This window comes from Sorex araneus, chromosome 6 (genome assembly GCF_027595985.1).
Source record: "Sorex araneus isolate mSorAra2 chromosome 6, mSorAra2.pri, whole genome shotgun sequence".
In the NCBI taxonomy this organism is placed as follows: Eukaryota; Metazoa; Chordata; class Mammalia; order Eulipotyphla; family Soricidae; genus Sorex; species Sorex araneus.
In genome coordinates, this window is record NC_073307.1 from 63,475,993 (window position 1) to 63,497,830 (window position 21,838).

The following is a 21,838-nucleotide window of genomic DNA, read 5'->3' on the forward strand; positions in this document are numbered from 1 at the left end:
AAGGTCCCCCCAGAACCCTGACCTGGACCTGACTCAGCACAGGAAGGGGCCTCAGAGGAACCAGGGGTCTCACTAGAGAGGGGAAGTAAGTCTTGCGGAGGCACAGGGGCACTGGGAAATCTCTCCGGCCTCTCGCCCGCCGCCAGCCTCCCCGTCTGGGACCCCATCTCTACAGCGCAATGCCACCCTTCGGGGCCTCGGCAGGGATGTGTGCCCTCCCCTCACCCCTGCCTGCGCTCAGGATCCTGGGGGCTGTGGAGGACATGTGCCTGGGTTAGGGGGCCTCTGTCCCCCCAGCTGTCACTCACGACGACCCGCTCTGTGCTGGGCCAACACCTGAGGGGCCCAGTCGCGAGTGGGCCGAGGCGGCTCAGGCTGGGTGAGAAACAGCCTACATACCCCACACCCCTGAGGGCCTGGGGCCTGGTGGTCATGCATGCCCAGACGGGGACTCACACCTGGCCTCTAGATGCGGAGAGGGAGCCAGGAGGCCAAGCCTGGAGGCGGCTGAGTCCTGAGGCCCTGGGCATCTCCACACCCAGCCCGCGCCTTCGGGGGCTCCTCCACCCTTCCAGCTGCCCACCCTGGCCTGGAATCAAGCGGAGCCCTTGGTCTGCCCTGGGTGGGTTGGCACCTTCATGGTGCCCGGCTCAGAGGCTGCAGGGCTCCCTCCAACCATGTGTCCTAGTGGGTGGGGCAGGGACCCAGCCCCTCATCTGGTCTAGGGGCCCAACACCCACAGTGCTCCGGCCTCCCGGCTCACCGCTGAAGAGGCCAAGTCTCGGGTGAGGGGAGCCCCAGGCCCTCCCGCGGTGAGGCCTGCAGTCAGGAGCCTGGTCTGCGCCCTGGCTGTTGTGGCAGCGGGGAGGGCCCCCCTCTCTCCAGCTGGTGCAGTTCAAACCTCCCTGACGGTGGGGGAGGCAAGCGCTGGCCCGGGTTCAGACGTCTTCAGGTCCCACTCACATGAGCAGGCAGGCCAGCAGACACAGGCCTTCACTGTGTGCCCATCTGCCCTGGCTGAGTGCAGCGGCCCCTTCTAGAATGTTCCTGCGTGCTCCCGGCATGCGCCTGTTGTTCCAAGCATGCCACAGGGATGAGCTCACGGGATGCTCCTGACGACCCAATCAAGTAGCCACTATCACTATCCCTGTGGTGTTGCAACACGGCCACACACACATAAACTCACACACACACACACACACACTCACACACACACACTCACACACACACACACTCACACACACACACACACAGCTGTGGTGCTTCTGTACCTGGCTCACCAGGGCCCACAGGCATACACTGTGAAGTGGCATGGGTTTTGGAGGCAGGTTAGCCATGGCGACCTGCAGTGGTCACACACTCAAATCCGGTGCCAGATGCCCAGTGAGCGCGAGGGGCACAAGTAGGTGGCACCAGGGATTGAAGTCAAGGTGTCCAAGTGACAAGGAAGCACTTTCACCAATGGGCCGTCTCTGCTCTCTGCGATGGCACCAATTTTAAAGGAAGGGTGTTCCCCACCTTACTCCAACATGTATGCGTGCAGGGAGCATGAGATCAAAGTGGACGGGCGCCCCAGGAGAGAGCACACAGCTCCAAAGAGCACTGTTTCCGCAGTTGGGGAGTGTTCTCCCTGAGCCCTCCCACCAGCCAGCCGTCCTTCTCACAGCACAGAGATCTTCCCACGACCCACGGAGGACCCACGCTGTTCCTTTGCTGAGGTGTCCTCTGCTCTCCCCAGTTCAAACTCTACTCCTCCTTCCAGACCTGGATCAAAGTGACACCTCCTTCAGGAAGTCCTCGGGCTTTGCTCTTCCTTTCCTTTGGTTCTGACTCACATCGGTACATTTTACATCCTCCACTTTCCAGGGGGGCGTGTGGTGGGGGTGGGGTACATTGAGCCCCACATCTTGCTTGGATTTATGACCTCTCACAACACCTGACCCAGAGCAGACACAAATCCAATCTTACTGATAAATGAAACCAGGTTTGCTGCTCTCTGGCTCTAGTGCCTTACCTGGGAGCCAGCCCCCTGCCAGTGATGCTCAGGATGGGAGACAGATGGGGGTGGGGCCGGCACATTCTGCCACCACCTTTACCATCAGAGGCTTTTTCAGAGGTTCCCAAAACCTATCTGACCCATTGCCCCACCTGCTTTACGGGGAGGGGGGCAGGGGATCACTGCCTAGCACCCCTTGGAGATGCTCATTTTATTTTTTTGCTTTTTGGGTCACACCCGGTGATGTTCAGGGGTTACTCCTGGATCATACACTCAGGAATTATTCCTGGCAGTGCTCGGGGGACCATATGGGATGCTGGGAATCTAACCGGGTCAGCCGCGTGCAAGGCAAGCACCCTACCCGCTGTGCTATTGTTCCAGCTCCCCTTGGTGATGTTTAAATGAACACAAAAAGCGCCTCCAGTAACTAACATTCTCCTGGGTCCCCCCTTGTGTCCCCTGGGGGCGACAATCTTTCCCTCCCTGGAAAGGCCCTTTACTCTCACTTCATCCTCACCCCAGCCCACAGAACCATTCTTCTCACTATCCTCTTTCCAGATTACAAACTTTCCATGAGAACTGAATGTTGCCTTTTATTAATGAAAACAACTATTGTTTTTTTTTTGGGGGGGGAGGGGTGCATCCAGGGCTCCTGCGTGCCAAAGCATGCATGCCTATCCTTTTGAATTAAATACCATTAGCAGAGTCCCATGTGGCTGGTGGCCGTCCTGGTGGACACTGCAGCAGCTCGGGGACTTGTCCAGGATGCTGCAGCTATGAAGTGATGAAGGCGAGACTCAGGGGTGGGTTTGCTCGGAAACATGGGCGTGGAAGCACCGTGCTTTAATCCACCACTTTTCCTCAGCCCTACAGTATGGCTTATCCCGTGGTGCTGATGCAGCCTGCTGACCCCAGAGTCCAGTCCTCTGGTCTCTGCGGAGTGTGACTGACCCACAGGAGCCTTGGTCTCTTGGCTGCACCTCTGCATTGCCAGTGGGCACTGGAGGACATGACCCTGGTCCCCAGCTCTGATGTCCCTGTCCAGGAAATGGTGGCTGTGAACCTGATATTTTCCATGAGGGTGGGGTCATGCTCTGCTTACCCCAGCAGTCCTCAATCCTGCAGTGGCCTGACACACAGTGAGTGCCAGAAACGTGTGTTGGGGGCCAGAGAGTTAGCCCAGTGGATAGAGCACATGCCCTGCAGGCAGAAAGCCCAGGTTTGACCTCTGGTACCATCTCCAGAAGCATCCCCCCAAGCACCGAACTGGGATGGCCCCAAATAAACCACCAATCATGTTGGGTGCCACATGGATGTGGGCCTGAGTGACGAATAGATGAAGGAATGCTACTGTGATTCTGCACAAGGCAATTCCGTTCTCTGGGCCTCAAAACAGAGGAGCCAAAGAATGCCTGCCCCATGCCAGGTGCTGGGAAGGGCACAGAGCTGCCGGTCTAGGCGGGAAACACATATAGAAGGTGACCATGGGGATCTGCAGGTGGGAGCGGGGCTAGGAATGGGCAGAGGTTACCCCAGAGATGGTAACTAAGGCCCAGTGTGACGGGGCGGGGAGGGGGGCAGATGGAGAAGACAGCCCCTGGCAGCGGGCAGAGCAGGGCAAAGGGCAGGATGGAGCAAGCCCTGGGCAGACAGGGCTGGGGGCAGGGGGAGAGAAGGAGGCAGCTGAGCAGCTAGTGCCCCTGGGTCGCAGAAGGGGACAGCCCGGGGCAGAGTGTCTCCACGGTGCGTCTGGCGCTCAGGACAGGCGATGCTGTGCCTGCTCAGAAGGTTCCAGACTCTGGCCAAGAGAAGCCTCGAGGGGCCGCTCTCCCCCCTGACGTCAACTTAAAGGTCACTCGGATCCCAGGTTTCCTCGGGAGCCGTCTCGGCCCTGAATATTGTTGTCCTTTTCCTCGGCTCCCTTGGGAGACCCCAACACTCCCGGCCTGGACCCCCCGCCCAGGGCTCTGAGTGCCGTGAGAAGGGATGAGGCTGCTCGGCGTGTCCTGAGCTCACCTCACTCATGTTTCAAAGGGGGGGTCTGGGAGAGAGGAAGAAGCGGTGGGGAGGGGAACTCAGCCGACACGCTGCATCGCCACAGGCAGCCTTCTCCCTCTCGGGGCCCTGCCAGGCCCGAGTCCAGGCAGGTCTCGCTCAGACCTAAGGAGTGAGCACTGAGGGCCCAGAAACCTCAGGGGCCTCAGGTCAGCTCCGTCAGGCCCCCTGCCTCCCTGACCCCTGAGTCCTCCCGCTCAGCCATGCCCAGCCAACACTATGAGTCCCGAGGATTCTCTTGTCTCTTATCCCCATGACAGCTCACAGGAAAGCCCTGCCAATGGCTCCTCTTCAAACTGTCCCCTGAGCGAGGGTGGGGGAGAGTCGGTGGGTGGTGGGAGGGAAACTGGGGACACTGGTGCTAGGAAATGTGCACTGGTGGAGGGATGGGTGTTGGGACACCATATGACTGGAACCCATTAATGAACAGCTATGCAGTGGTCTATCTCACTGCGATTTGTTGGATTACACTTCTAAACATTTTATGGTTAATTCTGGTTTGTCTTTTCTCCTCCACCGCAAAAAGTTTAGGTTTATTGAGTTACTCCCACCACAGTGCTCCTGAGGTACACCCAATTCCATCAGGCACTCCTAATCCTATATTGCTTTTCTCTTTCCTTAATGTCTTTTGCATGGTTTAGCAATGTCATTTTTGTATAGACACAGGAAAAGTTGATGCTACGCTTTTGTAACATGGGAGTTTATTGACTCCAAATAATATTTACTCCTGGGCATCCATCATATTTACTTGACTTAAGCCTCAGTTGCCCTTACTTCCTAACACCCGCAAAAGGAGGGTCCCAACAAGAGACTTGGATGGACCCAGGGCAAGCTGTAAGCTACCCTGGCATCGAAAAGGGACAGGCTTAGTGCCGTAAGTATCATAAGTTAAGAGCATGGTCATGGAACAAACTTTGTCATGACCCAAGCAACTGAATAAGGACCCTGCTGGGGTTAGGAAAGACTAACCTGGGTGGTTAGTCCCAGCCTATATATCCCAGTCTGGGATATATAGCGAGATGTCCCCAGGAAGAGCCACCCTTCAAGCTTAATACATCTCTTGCCGTGTAATGGATTACTAGCTAAGGAATGGAGAAAGCAATACGTCCTTCGATAGAACCCTGCCCTTGAGCGGATCTCCTAGAAATCTAGAGCGCTGAACCCCCAGATGTGATTGTGTCCTTGAGTTAATCTCCTAGAAGAACTTTCCCTGAAGGAGGGGCCTTACATCTGTTTATGCTAATGTTCAACCCCACCTCGTGTGCCCCCACCCTTCACAATTTAAGAGAGAAGCAAGCAGGAAATAATTGGTCACTGATTAGCAGCCAGCCTATGGCCCCATTCCCTCATTTCCTGTTCCTTCATCTGTCTGTCGCTAAGTCGGTCAGCCTGGGAAGGTGGTTCTCGGCCACAGAACACACATGTCATGCCCCCACAGTTTGAACTCACAGTGATTCAATAATTTTTTTTAAATGTACCCCAAGCTTCCCCCTTTCCCCTGCTCCTCTGGCAACACGTCTCAACCACCCCACCCCCCAAGCTTCCCCCTTTCCCCTGCTCCTCTGGCAATACGTCTCAACCACCCCACCCCCAGCCCCACCCCCGACACGGCACCTCCACCAACACCAAGCTTGCTCCTAGCCCAGGGCACTGCTCCTTTAGAGCAGAGGTGCTCAGAGATGCTCCTCTCCCAGCCTCGACTCATGCTGCCCCATGGCCTTTAGTTGGGTGCAAAAGGCTGAACCATCCTCAGCTGTGCTCGGAATCACTCCAGGAGGTGCTCAAGGGACCATATGTGGTGCCAGGGATGAAACCTGGGTCAGCTGTGTGCAAGGCAAGTGGCCTACCCACTGTACTACCTCTCTGGCCCCCCAGGGATGCCTTTAAGTGACACGTGTGCTGTGGGGCCTCCCGGGCGTGCTCAGGAGATGCAGGGGCCACTCCAGGCAATTCTTGGCTAATTAGACCAGGCGGTTCAATGCTTGGTCCCTGGGGCACGGTGCTGCTCAGGCCACCCCAACAGTGCTCGGGCCTCCTGCCCTGTCCCCTGTGGTGCTGGGGGCCATGTGATCTTTGGGACAGAACCAGGGTAGCTGTATGCAAAGTGTGCACCTTCACTGTCCTCTCTCCACTCATGTGCCCAGTCCACAGAACCATCTTGCTGGCCCCTACAGGGCACCGTATAGAGCTTTAAATGACCGGAATATGCACTCGTCAAGTTCACAACCATTTTTTAACCCTTTCCTGGCTGGCCCCCGCTAGCCGGTACCATTTTCCCTTTCTCCGGAGGCTTTCCGTGTCCACTGTGGACCCCAAGGTCCCTACGGGAAACACACGCCTGTGCCCTCAGTTTCACCCCTCAAAGTGAAGCAAGTTTCGTATTCATTTCTTCACGTGGCTTTTGGCTCTCTTTGTGGGACCGGAAGTCCCAGGAGATCATAACCCGCTGTCCACCTGTCACCCTGCTCCTTATCTCCCAAGATCCTCACCCATCACCTGCCCACGTGCAATGAATGGCAGGCGGAGAGGTCACCGCCACGAAGAAGTTTGCAGAACCACCTGGCTCGCTCAGCAACAGTGTGTACAAACCGCAGAATCTATCTATGTGGCAAAGGTTTTCTTGCAGGAGCCCCTGTCGGGATCTGGACTTCTAGAAGGCTGGGCTTAGAGCTTGCCCACCTCTGTGCCAACATGAAAGCAGGGGATGCCATGTTCCTAGAGAAAGCCACTCCACCCAGGAGCATTCACCAAAAGTCATCATGGCATGGAGAGATAGTATAGTGGGTAGGGCCTTGCCTTGCATGCAGCCAATACAAGCTCAATCCCCGGCATCCCGTAAAGTCCCCTGAGCCTGGGGTAGAGAGACAGTACAGTGGGTAGAGCCTTGCCATGCATGCAGCCAAGAGAAACTCAATCCCCAGCATCCCGAAACTGCCAGGAGCGATTCCTGAGTGCAGAGCCAGGAGGAATCCCTGAGCACCACCGGTGTGACCCCCAAACAAGTGTAAGCAAGAAAGCCGCATGCAGAACTGTGCTAGCCCCTAAAGGCCACCCCGTGGGGCTGCTGACCCCGTTTTAGAGATGTGGGCGCTGAGGCCCAGAGATTCCCTCCGCCCCAATCTCCTTTACAAAGGCCTGAGCACGCCTGAGCCTCCGGGGCTCTGTATACAGCAGGCGCTCAGGGATGCTCTCTGGCAGCTCAGAGGGCATCTGTCTGCTTGGCTCTGCCAGGGCTGGTCCCCAGGACCGGGCGCTTCGAGGACTCAGGAGGGAGAGGGCTCGGGGGAACAGACAGTTCGGCTCCAGGGTCGGTTTCCCCCAGGCTGGGCTCTGCCTCCACGTGCCTGCTCCCCCTGCATTACTGGGATGGGGTCACAAGGTGGGTGTTGTCACTGTCTCTGTGTGACAAGGCAGAGGGTCATCATTGCCCAGGGTGCACAGTCAGACCTCAGCGCGCGGACAGGCCTGCGCCCTCAGCTCAGGGCTGGCCACAAGTAGCTGAAAGAGCTCTTGGCTTCTCTGGGTCTAGGACCCAGGTTCACACCCAGGTTGACCCAGGCAGGGGAGGGGTAAGGAAGGCGAGTGGCCACGGCTGCAGCACAGGGGTGGAGCCTGTTTCTCCCAGGCTCAGGGCACAGTGCTCAGGGTCTGGCCCGTGGGGGCAAAGCCCGGGATGCACTGAGGATGAAAAAGGACCAGGAAAGTGTGGAGCTCTAGGCCCAAGCCCAAGGAGGGGGAGTCTGGAGCCCCATGGGGGGGGGGGGATGACCCCAGGCCCAGGGCCAACAGATGAAGCAGAGAAGCGGCTCCCAGCCTGAGCTGCCTTGGGCTGACATGGCCCAATTCCGCCCTTTCTTCGCTCTTTTCCTCTCTCTGAGCAGAACCTTGGAGCCGGCTGCTCGGCAGAGACCTCCTCTGGCCTTCGGTGTCCACTCCACGAGAGGGACGGGCACGGGGTGTGGGCAGCCGAGAACCCAGGCCAGTCTCCTGCTCTCGTGGGGCTGAGATGTCAGCCATAAGGTGGGGAGTGGGAGGCTGTGTCCATCACTCCCACTCTGTGGTCCAGCAGCCGCAGGAGTGGACTGGCCTACAAGGCTGGCCGCTGTAGCTGGGAGTCCTCCCTCTGCTCTCAGGGTGCTCCCTCATCAGCTCAGCTAGGGGGCGCTTGTCAGAGGCTGGGGCTGGGTGCTGGATTCTTTCGAGAGCTGAGGACACTCTTGCTCATGGTGGGGCCTCCCGGAGGAGACCCAGAGCAGTGGGCTCTCAGGAAAAAGGGGTGCAAGCCTGCAGCTCAGGAACAGGGGTGGAGCTGGAGTGACAGCTCGGTGGGGAGGGCACTTGTCTTTCTCTTAGCCAACTCGGGTTCAATCCCCAGCGTCCCATATGGTCCCCCAAGCACTGGGGGAGCATGCAGAGTCAGGGATTACCTCTGAGCACTGCTGGTGTGCCCCAAACCCAACAACAACAACCACCACAACCACAAAATAATAATAATAATAATAATAATAATAATAATAATAACAATAACAACAACAACACAGGGAATAATAATAATGCAGGGACGTGGGGATCCCTCAGTGGCAAAGTGTCTGCCTTGCAAGCCTGAGGCTGTGAGTTTCACTCCCTATAGCATCCCAGCACGGCCAGGAGGGATCCCCGTGCCACAACAGACCACGCAATCTCTTGTGCACATGTGTAGGCAGCCCCCACATGGCTGACCATCTGTAACCCTCTCCCCTTCCCCACAGGCTGAGCCTGCACCCCTGCACTGCAGGCCTCACTGGCTCCTCCCGGAGACTGTGTCTTGCCCAGGTCTGGGGCCTTAGAACACTCTTGCTGAGCAGGTCGCAGGCAACGGCCTGTTCTCCACACGCACCCCTACCGCAGTCCCCGCCTTGCTCGTGTCCCTCTCTGTGGGCCCAGAGGTCCGGGAGGACGGGGTCCTGGCACTGCAGCCCAGTGTCCGGGGCAAGATGCTGCCTCCTGCCACCTGAGTGCCTCCTGCACCAGCAGCCGTGGAGGCGCTGGAGTGGGGGTCTTCACCCGGTGGGGCATCCCCGAGCTCCTGAGGACAGGGGACAGGGCTGGAAGATGCTGAGCCAGGGAGGGTGACAGACGGGGGTCAGGCTGGCTGTGGCATGCACCTGGCTGAGATGTAAATCATCTTAGGTCTGTGCAGGGGGAGGAGCAGGCCATGTGAGTGTGGCTGGTCCCCCACCCTCCTCATAGACCCCAAAGCCACACGCCTTCTTGTGGCTCCACTTCCTCCCGGATTTCTGCCGCGGCAGAGCCTGCCGCATCGTCCCCTGGCCCAGCTACCCGGGAAGGGCAGGGAGCCCCGCTGCCCATCAGCCCGGGGCCCGCCTCTATCTCAAGACCAATCAAGGGGCGGGCGGGACATCTTGGCACTAAGGTTGGCTGCCTTCTAGCAGGCTCCCCGGCAAAGCTGGCGCGTCCTGTCTCTGAAGCAGTAACCTCAGCGCCGGCTAGGACAGATGGGAAGTTTCCTCCCTCGGCCCAGAGTGTACCCCCACTTCCAGGGCCCTCACTACTGCAGAGAGACATCCTGAACCCCCTGACTCCCCACCCCAAGCCCGCTCTTCCCCCATCCACAGGGCAAAGGTGCAGCCGCTGAAGCCCCGGGCTCAGGTCCCGGCCCCGACTCTTAGCCAGGGACCTCTGACAGTCACTGAACATGCTTGCAGCTGTCTCTCCCCTGCTCTCAGCCCAACACATGGCCGTGTGCTCTCCACTGTGTAACACTGCCACACGGGTCAGCCCTTGCCAGTATCGGGGTAGGGGGGACCCAGGGCCACTGCCGGGAACACTCAGCCAAGCAGGCTGGATGTTTCAGTGATTGGGCCCAGAGCTCCCCAGTGGGGCTCAGACCCAGACACTGAACGCGGGGGTCTGTGCATGCAGGAGTCCCCGAGCACTGAGCTGATCCACGGCTGGCCTGGCCTCTGCGGCCTTACGGCACCCTCCTGCCCCTTCCAGCTGCTCCTTTGCTGCTCCTCTCCTGACTCAAACTCAGCCTCCACTCACTCACTTACTCCACCCTGAGGCTCTTCCGTGCTCCAGCCATTCTAGATGATTCTTCCTTTCTTGGGACAGAAGGGGAGCAGGGCGGGGAAACCCTCTCCTCAGTCTTAGCACTTTGATCTACTTATTTCCTGCACTTACAAAACCCTTCTGTATATTTTCCTTTACTGGCATCTTACTCAACCTGGAACGCTGCTTCTTCCAGGCAGTCTTTCCTGATTCCTTCCTTTAGAAGTAATGGCTATTTAAGGATTTTTCCCTTTTGGAGCTCATGAACTAGCTAGGAGGGGCTGCCTCTGAGTCACCATGCTGCCATGGCAACCAGGAGTGAGCCGGGGGATAGGGCAACTTGTGGACACACAGCAGAGCCGTCCTCTCTCTCACACTCACCTCATCAGGGTGCTCAGCATCCTTTGTTGGGGGTCAGAAATTGAGCCCCTCACCCCGACCAATCACCACCATTCCCTGCCTGGACACATGGTACGGCTGCTTGCACAAGTTGGGGTCACAAAGGGGTTGGTGCCCAACCCTGACCGAAATCCCCTCGGCTCAGTGATGGGGCAGTGTGGAGAGTGGGCGCGAGGTGACTTTCCCACACCACATCCTGCCACCATTAAACCGGCACCCTTAGTGCCCGCCCTGCACTCCACATGGCTCTCACACTGCTACAGCCTCTGCTGTGCATGTGTGTGTATATTCTTGCATGTATGTGCATTCCTGTATGTGTGTGCATTCCTGCATGTGTATGCATTCCTGCATCTGTTCGCATTCCTGCATGTGTGCATTCCTGCATGTATGTGCATTCCTGTGAGTGTATTCCTGCATGAGCATATGTGTTCCTGCATGTGTGTGCATTCCTGTATGTGGCCATTTCTGTGTGTGCATTCTTACATGTGTGCATTCCTGCATGAGCACGTGTATTCCTGTGTAAGTATGTCCATTCCTACTTGAGTGTGTTATTGCATTCATGTATGTGTTCTTGTATGCATGTGGTCCTGCATGCATATATGCATTTCTGCGTGTTCCTACATGCATGTGTAGTCCTGCTTAAGCATGTATATTCCTGCACGCCTGCATGTGTGCTCATTCCTGCATGTCTACATTTCTGTGTATCCCTGCATGCATGTGCATCCCAGCATGTATGTGCATGACTGTATGCACGTATATGGTTCTAAATGCCTGCATGCACGCATATGGTTCTGCATGTCTGCATGCCTGCACGCATGTGTTTCTACATTCCTACACATGAATGCATCCTGCACATATATGCATACCTACATTCCTACACATGAATGCATCCTGCACATATATGCATACCTGCATGCATATGTGCATTCCTGCATGTGTGCCTACATGTAAGCATGCATGTGGGCCTGTGAGTGCCTGTGTATCTTTCTCTATCATGTGTCCAGTGAGGGCGTCTCCGTTAGGGCTATTTCACATATCACCAGCCACTTTGCAATTATTCCCCAAATCACCTCCGTTATAAGCAGGGAAACTGAGGCCTAGAGAGAGGATGGTGGCCTGCCCAGAGTCTCAGAATCGACCCCTGGCCCCAGGACCCCTCTGGCTGCAGCACACTGCCTTTCCAAGCTCTCCATTTCCTTCTTTTTATTTCACTTCAAATCCTGAGACCACCCAGGCGTTATCGAAGCTGATCTAGGAGAAACACATTATCAGCCTTGTCCAGGATAGCTGCAGATCTGGAACTGCTTTGGGGGAGGAAATGGGAAATGAACATTGGAGAATTCCGCTGGTAACTCTAAAACACAACATGAATGGCCTAGGGGGCCGGGGGCCTCTTGGTGCCAAATTCTCTCACTGGGGCAAACTTCTCTGTCCCTCTCCCTGTGAGGGCTGGGGCTTCCATAGCCTGCCCCAGGTAACAGCAGCCACCCTCCCTGAGGTACGGCCTGCACTGGGGCCACCAAGAACCCTGGGCAAAGTGTTGAGGGTCCTCACTTTGTGCTCTGGCTCTGATTACCTGACCACCCCTCCCCTGCTCTGGTTCAGAGTGGCTCCCCTCCTCCCAGCCGCTCAACTCCAAACCTCCAAACAGGTCAGTAGCTGGTGGCCTCAAGGGACCTGCTGGGCAAGCAATGGACACAAGGGCCAGGCAGGGCTGGAAGGGGCTGGGGACTGCAATAGTGGCTTGTGGGGAAGGGCAGTAGCCACAGGAGAGACTCGGGTCTTTGGGGCCAGTGAGAGGCTCAAAGGCTGGGGCACACGCTCTGCATCCTGGCACCCCTGGTTGAATCCTTAGCACCACATGGCCCCCCTTGGCACTGCCGTAAGCATCCCCTAAGCTGGAAGTATCCCCTGCGCACTACCAGGTGTGGTTCAAAAACCAAGGGGAAAAAAATAAAAGTCTGGATCTTTATCCTAAGTTGGTTGAAGTGCTTCAGCTAGGGTTCTGCATTCATTTTCCAAAGACTGGCTGGCTTCTGGGTGAAGAAGGAAACATGAAGTCTTAGGGGCCACCACAGGGTGAGAGAGAGCAGCAGCTGGAGCAAGAGGTGATGGAGGGAATGTGGGGTGGAAGGTGGGCTGGCTTGGAGATGGGTGGGATGGACCAGTGTTGCCCATTTCCCAGGTTGCAGGAGTTGACGCCTCTCACTAAGAGTGGTGGAGGGCGGGGTGTGAGTCAGCCAGGTGTCCTTTGGGAGGCCCAGAAGCTTCTCCCTGGTTGGAAACCTGGTTTGACTCCTGGGTCAAAGTCTCAGGCTTTGCTGTCAAGAGCCTGTAGCTTCTGGATGAAGTGGTTCCTGATCCAGCCCAGGAGAAAGCGGCCCAGGTGCACACACCTGGTCTGTTTCCACTTCTCATTTGAAGGCAAATTGCTTGTCCCAGTAGGTGGTTTTGTGAGCCCGCACCAGGCCTTATGTTGACATAGTAATCAAATAGCAAAACTAAGGGACGAGGCTGCGGTCAGAGGGAAGGATAGAAGGAGCCGCGGAGATCCGGAGCAGGCGTGGGGCGGCTCTGAGTTCATCAGGAGAAATGGAACAAGACATCAGAAGGACGCGAGATGATTACACAGGAAAAGTGGGGGTGGGGCAGGGGAGTCCTCTCGTGGCCCTGTAAGAACAGGCACTCAGCACAGTGAGGGGCTGGTCAGAGAGAAGACGGGCTGGTCAGGGGAGGTGACCGGGGCTGGGTTCCGGCGGAGGAACTAAGGAGTGACAGAGCAAATGATGGAACACAGTGTGCGGGGGAGAAGCCAGCGACAGAGGCTGGGGTTTGAGTCTGGGTACCTGGGGAACCAGATGGCGGTGAACCAGGACTGCAAAGCGCAGCAGATGTGGTAGGGGAGAGGAGAGGGGGGCGAGGCTGGCGGCCCCTGGAAGCCACTCCCTCTAGCTAAAGTCCAGCAAGGTAGAGCAAGGTAGAGGGCAGGTAATGAAGGTTCTTCCTTCCCGGGATGTGTTGGAAGCACAGCCTAGAGCGACTCCACATCAATCCATTTTTATTTGCAGGTAAACAGGCTATATCTTATCTTTTCTTTCCTTTTTCTTTCTTTTTCGTTTTGTTTTGGGGTAGCATGACTCAATATCACCCATCTCTTATTTGCAAGTAAATGGTATTTCCTTCCTTCCTTCCTTCCTTCCTTCCTTCCTTCCTTCCTTCCTTCCTTCCTTCCTTCCTTCCTTCCTTCCTTCCTTCCTTCCTTCCTTCCTTCCTTCCTTCCTTCCTGTCTTTTTCTTTTTTTGGTTTTGAAACTGCATAAGGCTGTGCTGAGATTACTCTTTGCTCTGTACTCAAGGATCACTCTTGTATCACTCTTTTTGGGACTTTTTCCCTTTTTTTATGACAGCCGGTTTATTGAATGTTTATGAGAGAAAAGGGTGAAGCTATTTTACACACACACACACACACACACACACACACAAAACAGCCTTTAGTTTTTAGGGGGAAATGAGCTAGCAATACTTGACCCATGAACACTGTTGTTGAAGCACTATCCATGGAGCACCCATCACATCAGATACTGGATTAACTTCCTTAGGTGTTCTCAGAATAAGACTTTCTTTTCCACAAGCTATCTGATATTTTCCATTAAAGATCACAGTTAAATCCACAGAGGTGACAAAAAGTGTCGTTTGTGCTTTTTAAAAATAAACATTGGCGCTGGGGATCGAACCTGGGACGGGGGCAGGCAAGGAGAGCACAGTCCCCCTGCCCAGTGGCCCCAGGCCCCGGCGAAGCACTTCTTTCCTTTCAATGCTGTTTCTCAATCGACCCTGTCCTGAGTCCTCCCCTTAGGGAATTAACAGAGTCTGAACCAGAACCACTAAGGAAGGGGGCCCCCGCCCCTGCACCCCAGGGAGGCAAGAGGCTCCTCGTTTCGAGAGAAGATGGACCACAGGCCCTGCCCAGATAAATGCCAGGGAAACCTGGTGCCACAGCAACCACAGAGAGAAGGCTTTGGACACTGGGCACCAGCCCTCACCACCTCCGGGAATAACGCAGGCAGCGGTTCCAAACCGACAGCCAACAGCAGCACTTGGGAAATGGGGTGCTCCTTAGGCAGGGTTTCTCCTCCTCTCCAAACCACTCCCCACATCATGGCTAGTCACCACTCCAAAATACAGATGGGATCGGCAGTCACCTCCCTGCCCCTCCGCCTTCTCTGATGCCGTGTCATCTCCCGTTGGGTAGCCAAGCCCCAAGAGAGGTACTGCACGCACACTACCAGGTCCGCGCCCGAGCCAGGCATCACCAAGCAATGGCCGCATCTGCAGGCCCAGACGCAGCCCGAGAAGCTGACTCAGCACAGCCCAGCAGGCCGCCGTGAGCAATCAATCTCCCTGGGAATGAGAAGCATTGGCTCTCTGGAGAGCTGAGATCCATGACTCCCTGGCCTGGTCCTTCGCTGCCTCCCCTCTGCTGTCCTCACTTCACATCACGGCTTCTGTGTTCCCATGGGCTATTCCAAGCACGCCTGTCTCCTCCTCACTGTCAGAGCCCGTGTCTCTGCCAGTGCCCTGCCAGGCACACCCTGTAGGCAGTCACGCTACCACCTGGCCCCAATCACCAGCCCCACAGTAACTGAGCTGGACACACTGTTCCCCCTGTGAAACACACTGATGGGCCACCTTGGGTCTGGGGTGACCATGTGACAAGGTTTTGGCCATCAGGAATGGTGCAATTTCCCATTCAAGTTTTGCTTAGAAGACTCTGGACATAGGGTCCCCTGGACCCCCACCTTTCTCCTGTGCGAGGGATGGTGAGATGCCGCCACCAGAGGTGGAAGGCACATGGGGAAGAGGGCAAAGCCTCCTCCAAGCCCTGGGTCACTGTCCTCCGGCCACTAAGGGGAGCCTTGCCCCTCTGCCATGCTCGAGCCTTTGGGGCCTGTGGCTATGATGACAGCTGGGCTGGACCCCAACCCTGTGCCCTCACAGCGTTTCCTTCCACCCTCCTGGGCCATCTTATAGGTCAGGCTGAGTTCCCAGAATGTCGGGGATCCCCACACTTTGGACATGCCTCTGCTTAGCGTCCCCCAAACCAGAGGGTGGCTGGGCCTCTCCCAGCACCCCACTCATGTCCCTTATTTACCCGCTAGCCCAGGATTTTTTTAAATTCTGCCCCCACTCTTTTTTTTTTTTCCAAAATTTTATGAAAGCGCCGTTATTTACACGGTTACTCGTTGTTGTCGTCGGGTTTTTGACCACAGTGTTCCATCACCAATCCCGCCACCAGTGTCAAACTTCCCTCAGCAATCCTACGTTTGGACATCTACCCCCAGGAGAGAAAAACACTCATTCCAAAGGACATATGCCCACCATTATGCACGGCGGCACTCAGTGCAACAGGGAAGCTCTGGAATCCACCTAGACGACCGACAGCAGATTGGTGGGCCGTGAAGATGTGGTATCTAAGCACAGTGGAATACGATGCAGCTCTGCCCACTCCCGCCCCTGGGAACTATGACTCAGTCGAGCGTGGCCTGGGATTCCTCCGAGCATGACACGGCTGTTGAGGAATCACTTTTAGGCCCTTGGTCTCTCCCATTGCTGGCATCTTCATAACAGCCACATTCAGTTACTGCTCGCCCCCTCCCCCACCCCCAGTGGGGTCACACCCTGAAGTTTAAGAAGCGAGAAGCTAGGCTGGGTCCCGGAGTGGCCTGCAGATGGCGCTGACCTCCATACCTGACCGGGGGTCCTGTCCTACAGACCAAACCGCCCCTCAGCCCAAACTGCTCCCCCATCTCCTGCCCCCCACACCAACAGTCCCACCCACCGGGTCCCACCCAGCCTAGCGCCAAGGGCCTAAAGTGGCTGCTTCCTCCCAGGGCTGGGGCCTGAATTGTCCAGCCCCTCTTTTGTTACTCGGAACCGGGACGGAGAATGGGAGGGTTTCTCTGATCTTTGTGTTCTTAAGTGGCCCAGGAAATCCCAAGAGCTGACCTGCGTTCCCAAGGCCCTGCTCCTGACCAGAGAAGCCCGAGGCTTTGCAATCAGCCCACACTTGCTCCCTGAACTTCTGACCACGGGGACCCTCCTCATGAGGTCCAGCCTTTGGCAGCCTGTCCCAGGCCCCCGCGGTGGTGGCGGCCCCAAAGCAGGATGTAGCCAGAGGATGGCCAGTGGCCGGCTATTTTGGGACAGGGAGGCTCCTGGGAGGATGCTGGCGAGGCCAGAGGAGGAAGAGAAGGAGGTAGGTTTTCTGCCCACGATGATGTGTCCCAAGCCGCCTGGAGCCACCCAGGGGCCCAAGGCTGCCACGAGAAGGAACACGCCCGCCACAGACTCCAGCCTCAGCCCCGCCAGATACAGAGACAAACTGGGCACAGGCACGGGGGACGGGGGCAAGGCGCGAGGCTCCCTGCCAGAGGCCACACAGCAGCAGAGAGTAAGAGTGAGTGAGTGAGTGAGTGAGTGTGTGTGTGTATGTGTGTGTGTGTGTGTGTGTGTGTGTGTAGTTGGTCTTGCTCTGACAGTAGGGCAAGACTGAGGGAGCATAGAGGAAGGAGTGGGAAGCCAACCAAGCGTGAATGGAGAGCGAGAAAGATGGGCCCCTTGGCTCAGGGACGGCTCAGGAGGCCTCTGGCTGACCGGTCACTGCACATCCAGGCACAAGCTGTGTCCACACACAGGCTATGGCGCAGGGTCTGACGCGAGACACGTGTCAGCCATACTCTGACCCATGCCGAGTCCCTCTGAGGGGGGCTCAGAAGGCCAGGGACTCCCCGCCTAAGGCCCCACACAACATGGAACAGGGTCGGGGAACACGAGGAGGGCTTCGCTCATGACTTCGCTCATGGTCGGCAAACGATTCAGCACATCAGAATCCAGGGCTCTGCTCAGGGGCGGGGGCGGGGCTGGCTCAGGCGCGAGTGAGACGCTCCGGGCTGTGCCGCGCCCGGTGGGCAGGTGCCCAGCAAGGAGGGGCAGTGTGTCCAGCACGGAGTCACTGCCGCTGCTCAGAACACATTGGCAGGCACTGGGCCTGCGGGCTCTGGGTGGGGGAGGTCACTCGAGGGCAGCAGGAAGAGCCAGGCAGGCAGAGGGGCCCCTGCCCGGCCCAGTACAGGCACACCCACCGTCGGAGCCACCATCGGAGCCTCACCTGCCAGGTTCGTTAGAGCTTCTCTGCAGGCATCACCGCCTCCCCATCCGCCTCTGTCCGGGGCCTTTTCTGAAACAGCCCCTGGTGGAGGTTGGACACTGCCCACATGCCCCAGTGCGAGCATGTGGCTTTGCTGTTTGGGATCCCCTGCACCCCAACCAAGGGTATGGTCCCCTTAGCCATGCCACCAGAGCACTGTGCATGAGCACCACTGCAAAAGGGGTTGAGCCCCACCAGGAGGTGGTTCAGGGGCTCCAGTGTGACCATCAGGCCTGGGGTTTGACTCCCATGCCTCTGGCTGCTCCACTGTGTGTGACCCAAGCACCCGGGGAGGCATGAGGGAGCACCCAAACTCAGTATGCGTTTCCCCATGACGCTGCAACAAGTTTGCAAGTAAAGATGCTGAGCACTTCAGGAAGGAGCATGTGGGGGAAGCACAACTTACAAAAGATGTGCACCCTCCCCAGGAGCCCCACAGTGGAGAATGGAAGCACTATGGACATGTACATATGTGTGTCTGCACACGTGTACATGTGTGTACAAGTGTGCATGTATGTACACTTGCATGCATGCGTATGTGTGCATGTGTGAGTGTATAGACATGTATGTCCTGTGTGTACCTGTATGCAAGTTCGTGTGCATGCATGTGCATATGTGTGCACATGTGTGCATGTGTGTGCTTATATGTGCATGTGTGTAGTTTGTGTATGCACACGCACACACAGCACCACATCCAGTGCATGGGAGACTCCAGTCATCTCAAAAACAGCATCGAGAAACAGAAGAAAGGGAAGGGGAACTATCTTAATTTTCTTTGATTTTCTTGGTTTTGGGCCACACCCAGTGGTACCCCTTCCTCTACACTTAGGGATCACTCCTGGTGACTCTTGGGGAACCCTATGGGGTGCTGGGGATCGAACCTGGGTTGGGCATATCCCCTGCTGTACTAACACTTCAGCTCAATCTTCTTTTCTTTATTTTAAGGAGGGGGCGGGAGATAGTATAGCGCTAAGCTGCATGTCTGCAGGCTCCTGACGAGGTTCAGTTCCTGGCATCACATCGTTCCCTCCAGCCGTGGTGTCTCTGGGTGCAGCCCTGGACCACCACCAGGGTGGCCTGAGGTCCCTGGCACTGTGGGGCTCCAGTAGCTCATGTGCTCGGACGCTTGAGCTGGAAGAACTGAAGGCCCAAGAACCCCCACATGCCCCCGAACCTCTACCCTATGAAAGGTGTGTGCAAGCATCCCAATTAAAACATGAGCACCCTGGATACACACCCCCCACCTCGAGTGTGTGAGTGACCCCCAAGCATCACAGCCACAACGCCAAGCTCTGGGGAGAGAGGGGAAAGCAGCCATGGAGAACCAAATGTCAGCATCAACCACTGTCTGGCCCATTTGGGGGTCGCATCTGGCGGTGCTGGGGGGCTACCCTCCTGGACTGTGCTGAAGGATCACTTCCCGCAGCGCTCGGGAGACCTTGTAGTGGCAGGAATCAAACCCTGGGCTTCCATACGCAACGCCTGGACATCAACCCTCGAGCTCTGGGCCCACGAACCCATCGTGATCACCATCAGGAAAGGGGCTCGTGCCCTGCAGGTTTCTCCCCCAGAATCTCCACATCAAACCGCTGCCTGGGTGTTCTGCCCGTTTTCCAGACTAGGCACCTGAGCCAGGGTTGAGAACTCACCGCTGGTCCCCCCACGCTGGGGGCAGGGGCTGGGGCTCGAACCCCTCTCTGCCGTGCCCCCGTCAGCACCTTACCCTGGAGCTGGAACATCTGTAACCGACTGAGTGACCTGACAGCAGCCGCAACCCTGGGACAGGCCGGTGCCAGCTGCACCACACCTCACCTCTGTCCCACTCATCTGGGCGCCTGCCCAAAGCTCTTCCAGACTCTGGGATGCCGACCCCTGGTTGGCTGAGGGAGGAAGCTTCCCAGGGCTTCTGGACACCTTTCAATTAACCCGGGTGACCCCTTTCTAGTTGGAGCCAGCTGAATCCTGTCCCGACGGCTCTGCCTCCCCGGGCGCAACCGGTGACTCCCCTCTGGGCCCCTCAGTCTCCAGAGAGGAGCTTTCTCCCCATCCAGAGGCTCCACATATGTCGGCATCTGTTGCCTCTCTTCCTTGCCTTGGGAGCCTAGGGGAGGGCTCTGAAGACCCCCGGGCCACTGTGCCCAGTCAGAGTCCACACCTCCTACCCACCACGGAAACTGAGGGGCCCGCTGAGCACTGCAGCGGGATGGAGCCGCCTGTGGCCACCGTCACCCCTTCCTCACGGGGCACACACTCTCCTGCCCTGATAACGCTGCCATTCTCCAGAACAGCGCGCAGCAAGCCAGGCCCCGTGAGGACTGACTGTGGACAGAGCCATTGACATGTGTCCGGTGCCCAACGGCCGCGAAGTGCAGAACAGACGACCAGGAAGCCCATCTTGCGCGGCGAAATGACCAGACAGGCCCAGGATCTTACAAACACTGAAACTGAATCCAGACTTCCCGATTCCACCACATTCTCCTCACATGCCGTTTTTTAAAATACAGGAATAATTTTAAAAACAAAAACCAAAAAATCAATCACCTCAGGGTCACATCCTATTGTGTGCCGCAAGGTCTAGCATACACCAGCGGCGATTGTGCAGTGAAACAGAACAGTCGGTGCACACGATCACCTTGCATTGCTTTCCACCTTGGACGCCGAATGATGGGAGTGTGTGCGAGAGACCTGTAGCGCCCCCCTCCACCCCCCCAGCCACCGAGGGCAGATGAGGCTTTGCAGGTAGGTTCGGAGTCATTGGCTCACTAGGGACATGGGCCCTTGCTGAGGGCCCTGCAGCAGACTGACCCGCCAGGTCCTGCCCTCATTCTCTGCTTCCACTCTGCATAATTTGCACCATGTCCACGGTCTCAGGGGAGCGCCCAGTTTGGGGTCCACCATGTCAGAGCCATCGAAGAGCTCACAGGCAAATGAACGAGGGGGCTGGGCTGGGCCTGCCGATGGCTGAGCAGGTGCAGGGACACAGCACACACCTCATTCCCATCAGTCAAATCCAGTGGTGCTCTGCAGGGGCCCGGGTGCGCCCCCCTCCTGGTCATCCATTCCCGGGGACTCCTTACCTGGCGGGCACTTGCACCCCACAGATGGCATCGAGGCCTCCCGGCGTCTCCGCGAGTGAAGCTTCCATTTCTGCGTGAGGGGACAGAGGAGAGCGGTCAGCGGGGACCTAGAGGCATCTGGAGGCGGGTCGGGGGTCGGAGGCCACGGCAGGCAGGGGCAGGGGTGGCAGACAATTCCCAAGTCATTGTGGCCACTGGCGCGGGGTAATAAGAAGCAGACGTGGTGACTGCCCTGTCCTGGCCGGGGTCTGCCGTGTGTTCTGAAAGAAATTAACCCCAAGCCCAGGCTCCGAGGCCAGCCCAGCCTGCGTGTCACCTCACGTCCTCGCTGTCCTCAGGCTCTCTCTGGCCTGCAGGGTTTTGCTGCGGCTCTGGGCTTATGTATCGGCTTCCTGTATCCTTTCGCCGCTGGAGAGACAGTTCCACAAAGAAGACAGGGGGTGCTTGTCTGTTGATTCTCTGTCTGGAATGGGGCCTGCACATGACAGATGGCTAATCCCTGACGCTGGCTGACACCTTCCGCAATCTCACACAGCAGCTGATGGTCATTCGTGTGTGTGTGTGCATGTGGCTGCATATGTGTGTGCACATGTGTGCGCATGGATGTGTGCAATCTGTGCGTGTGAATGTGTATACATGTGTGCATGCATGTGTGTGCACACATGGGTGTGTGCAATATGTGTGTGAATGTGCACGTGTGTGCAATCTGTGTGTGAATGTGTATGCATGTGTGCGTGCATGCATGTGTGCATGTGTGTGCAATGTGTGTGAATATGCATGTGTGTGCACGCATGCATTTGTGCATGTGGGTGTGTGCCTGTGTGAATGTGTGTGCATGTGCATGCATGCATGCATGTGTGCCCATGGGTGTGTGCAATATGTGCATGTGTGTCCATGCATGTGTGTGCATGCGGGTGGGTGTGTGTGCATGTGTGCATGCATGTGTGCATGGGTATGTGCATGTGTGAATGTGCATACGTGTGTGAGTGTGTATGAGCATACGTGTGTGAGTGTGTATGAGTGTGTGTGAGTGACATGAAAGGTACTCCTGGGC

General features: G+C 56.9%; 1 protein-coding gene across 1 annotated transcript in view; it reads right to left on the bottom strand.

Annotated features, from left to right (window-relative positions):
* LOC129405883 (collagen alpha-1(XIII) chain-like) overlaps positions 1–21,333 on the bottom strand; it is an 844,713-nt gene extending 823,380 nt beyond the window's left edge. Inside the window, exons 1-3 of the mRNA XM_055143572.1 lie at positions 21,316–21,333; positions 20,785–20,854; positions 16,254–16,261 (exon numbers count right to left, since the gene is read on the bottom strand). Of these exons, the coding sequence (XP_054999547.1) occupies positions 16,254–16,261; positions 20,785–20,854; positions 21,316–21,333 (96 nt within the window). The remainder of the gene's footprint in view (positions 1–16,253; positions 16,262–20,784; positions 20,855–21,315) is intronic.
* Positions 21,334–21,838: the final 505 nt, after the last annotated feature.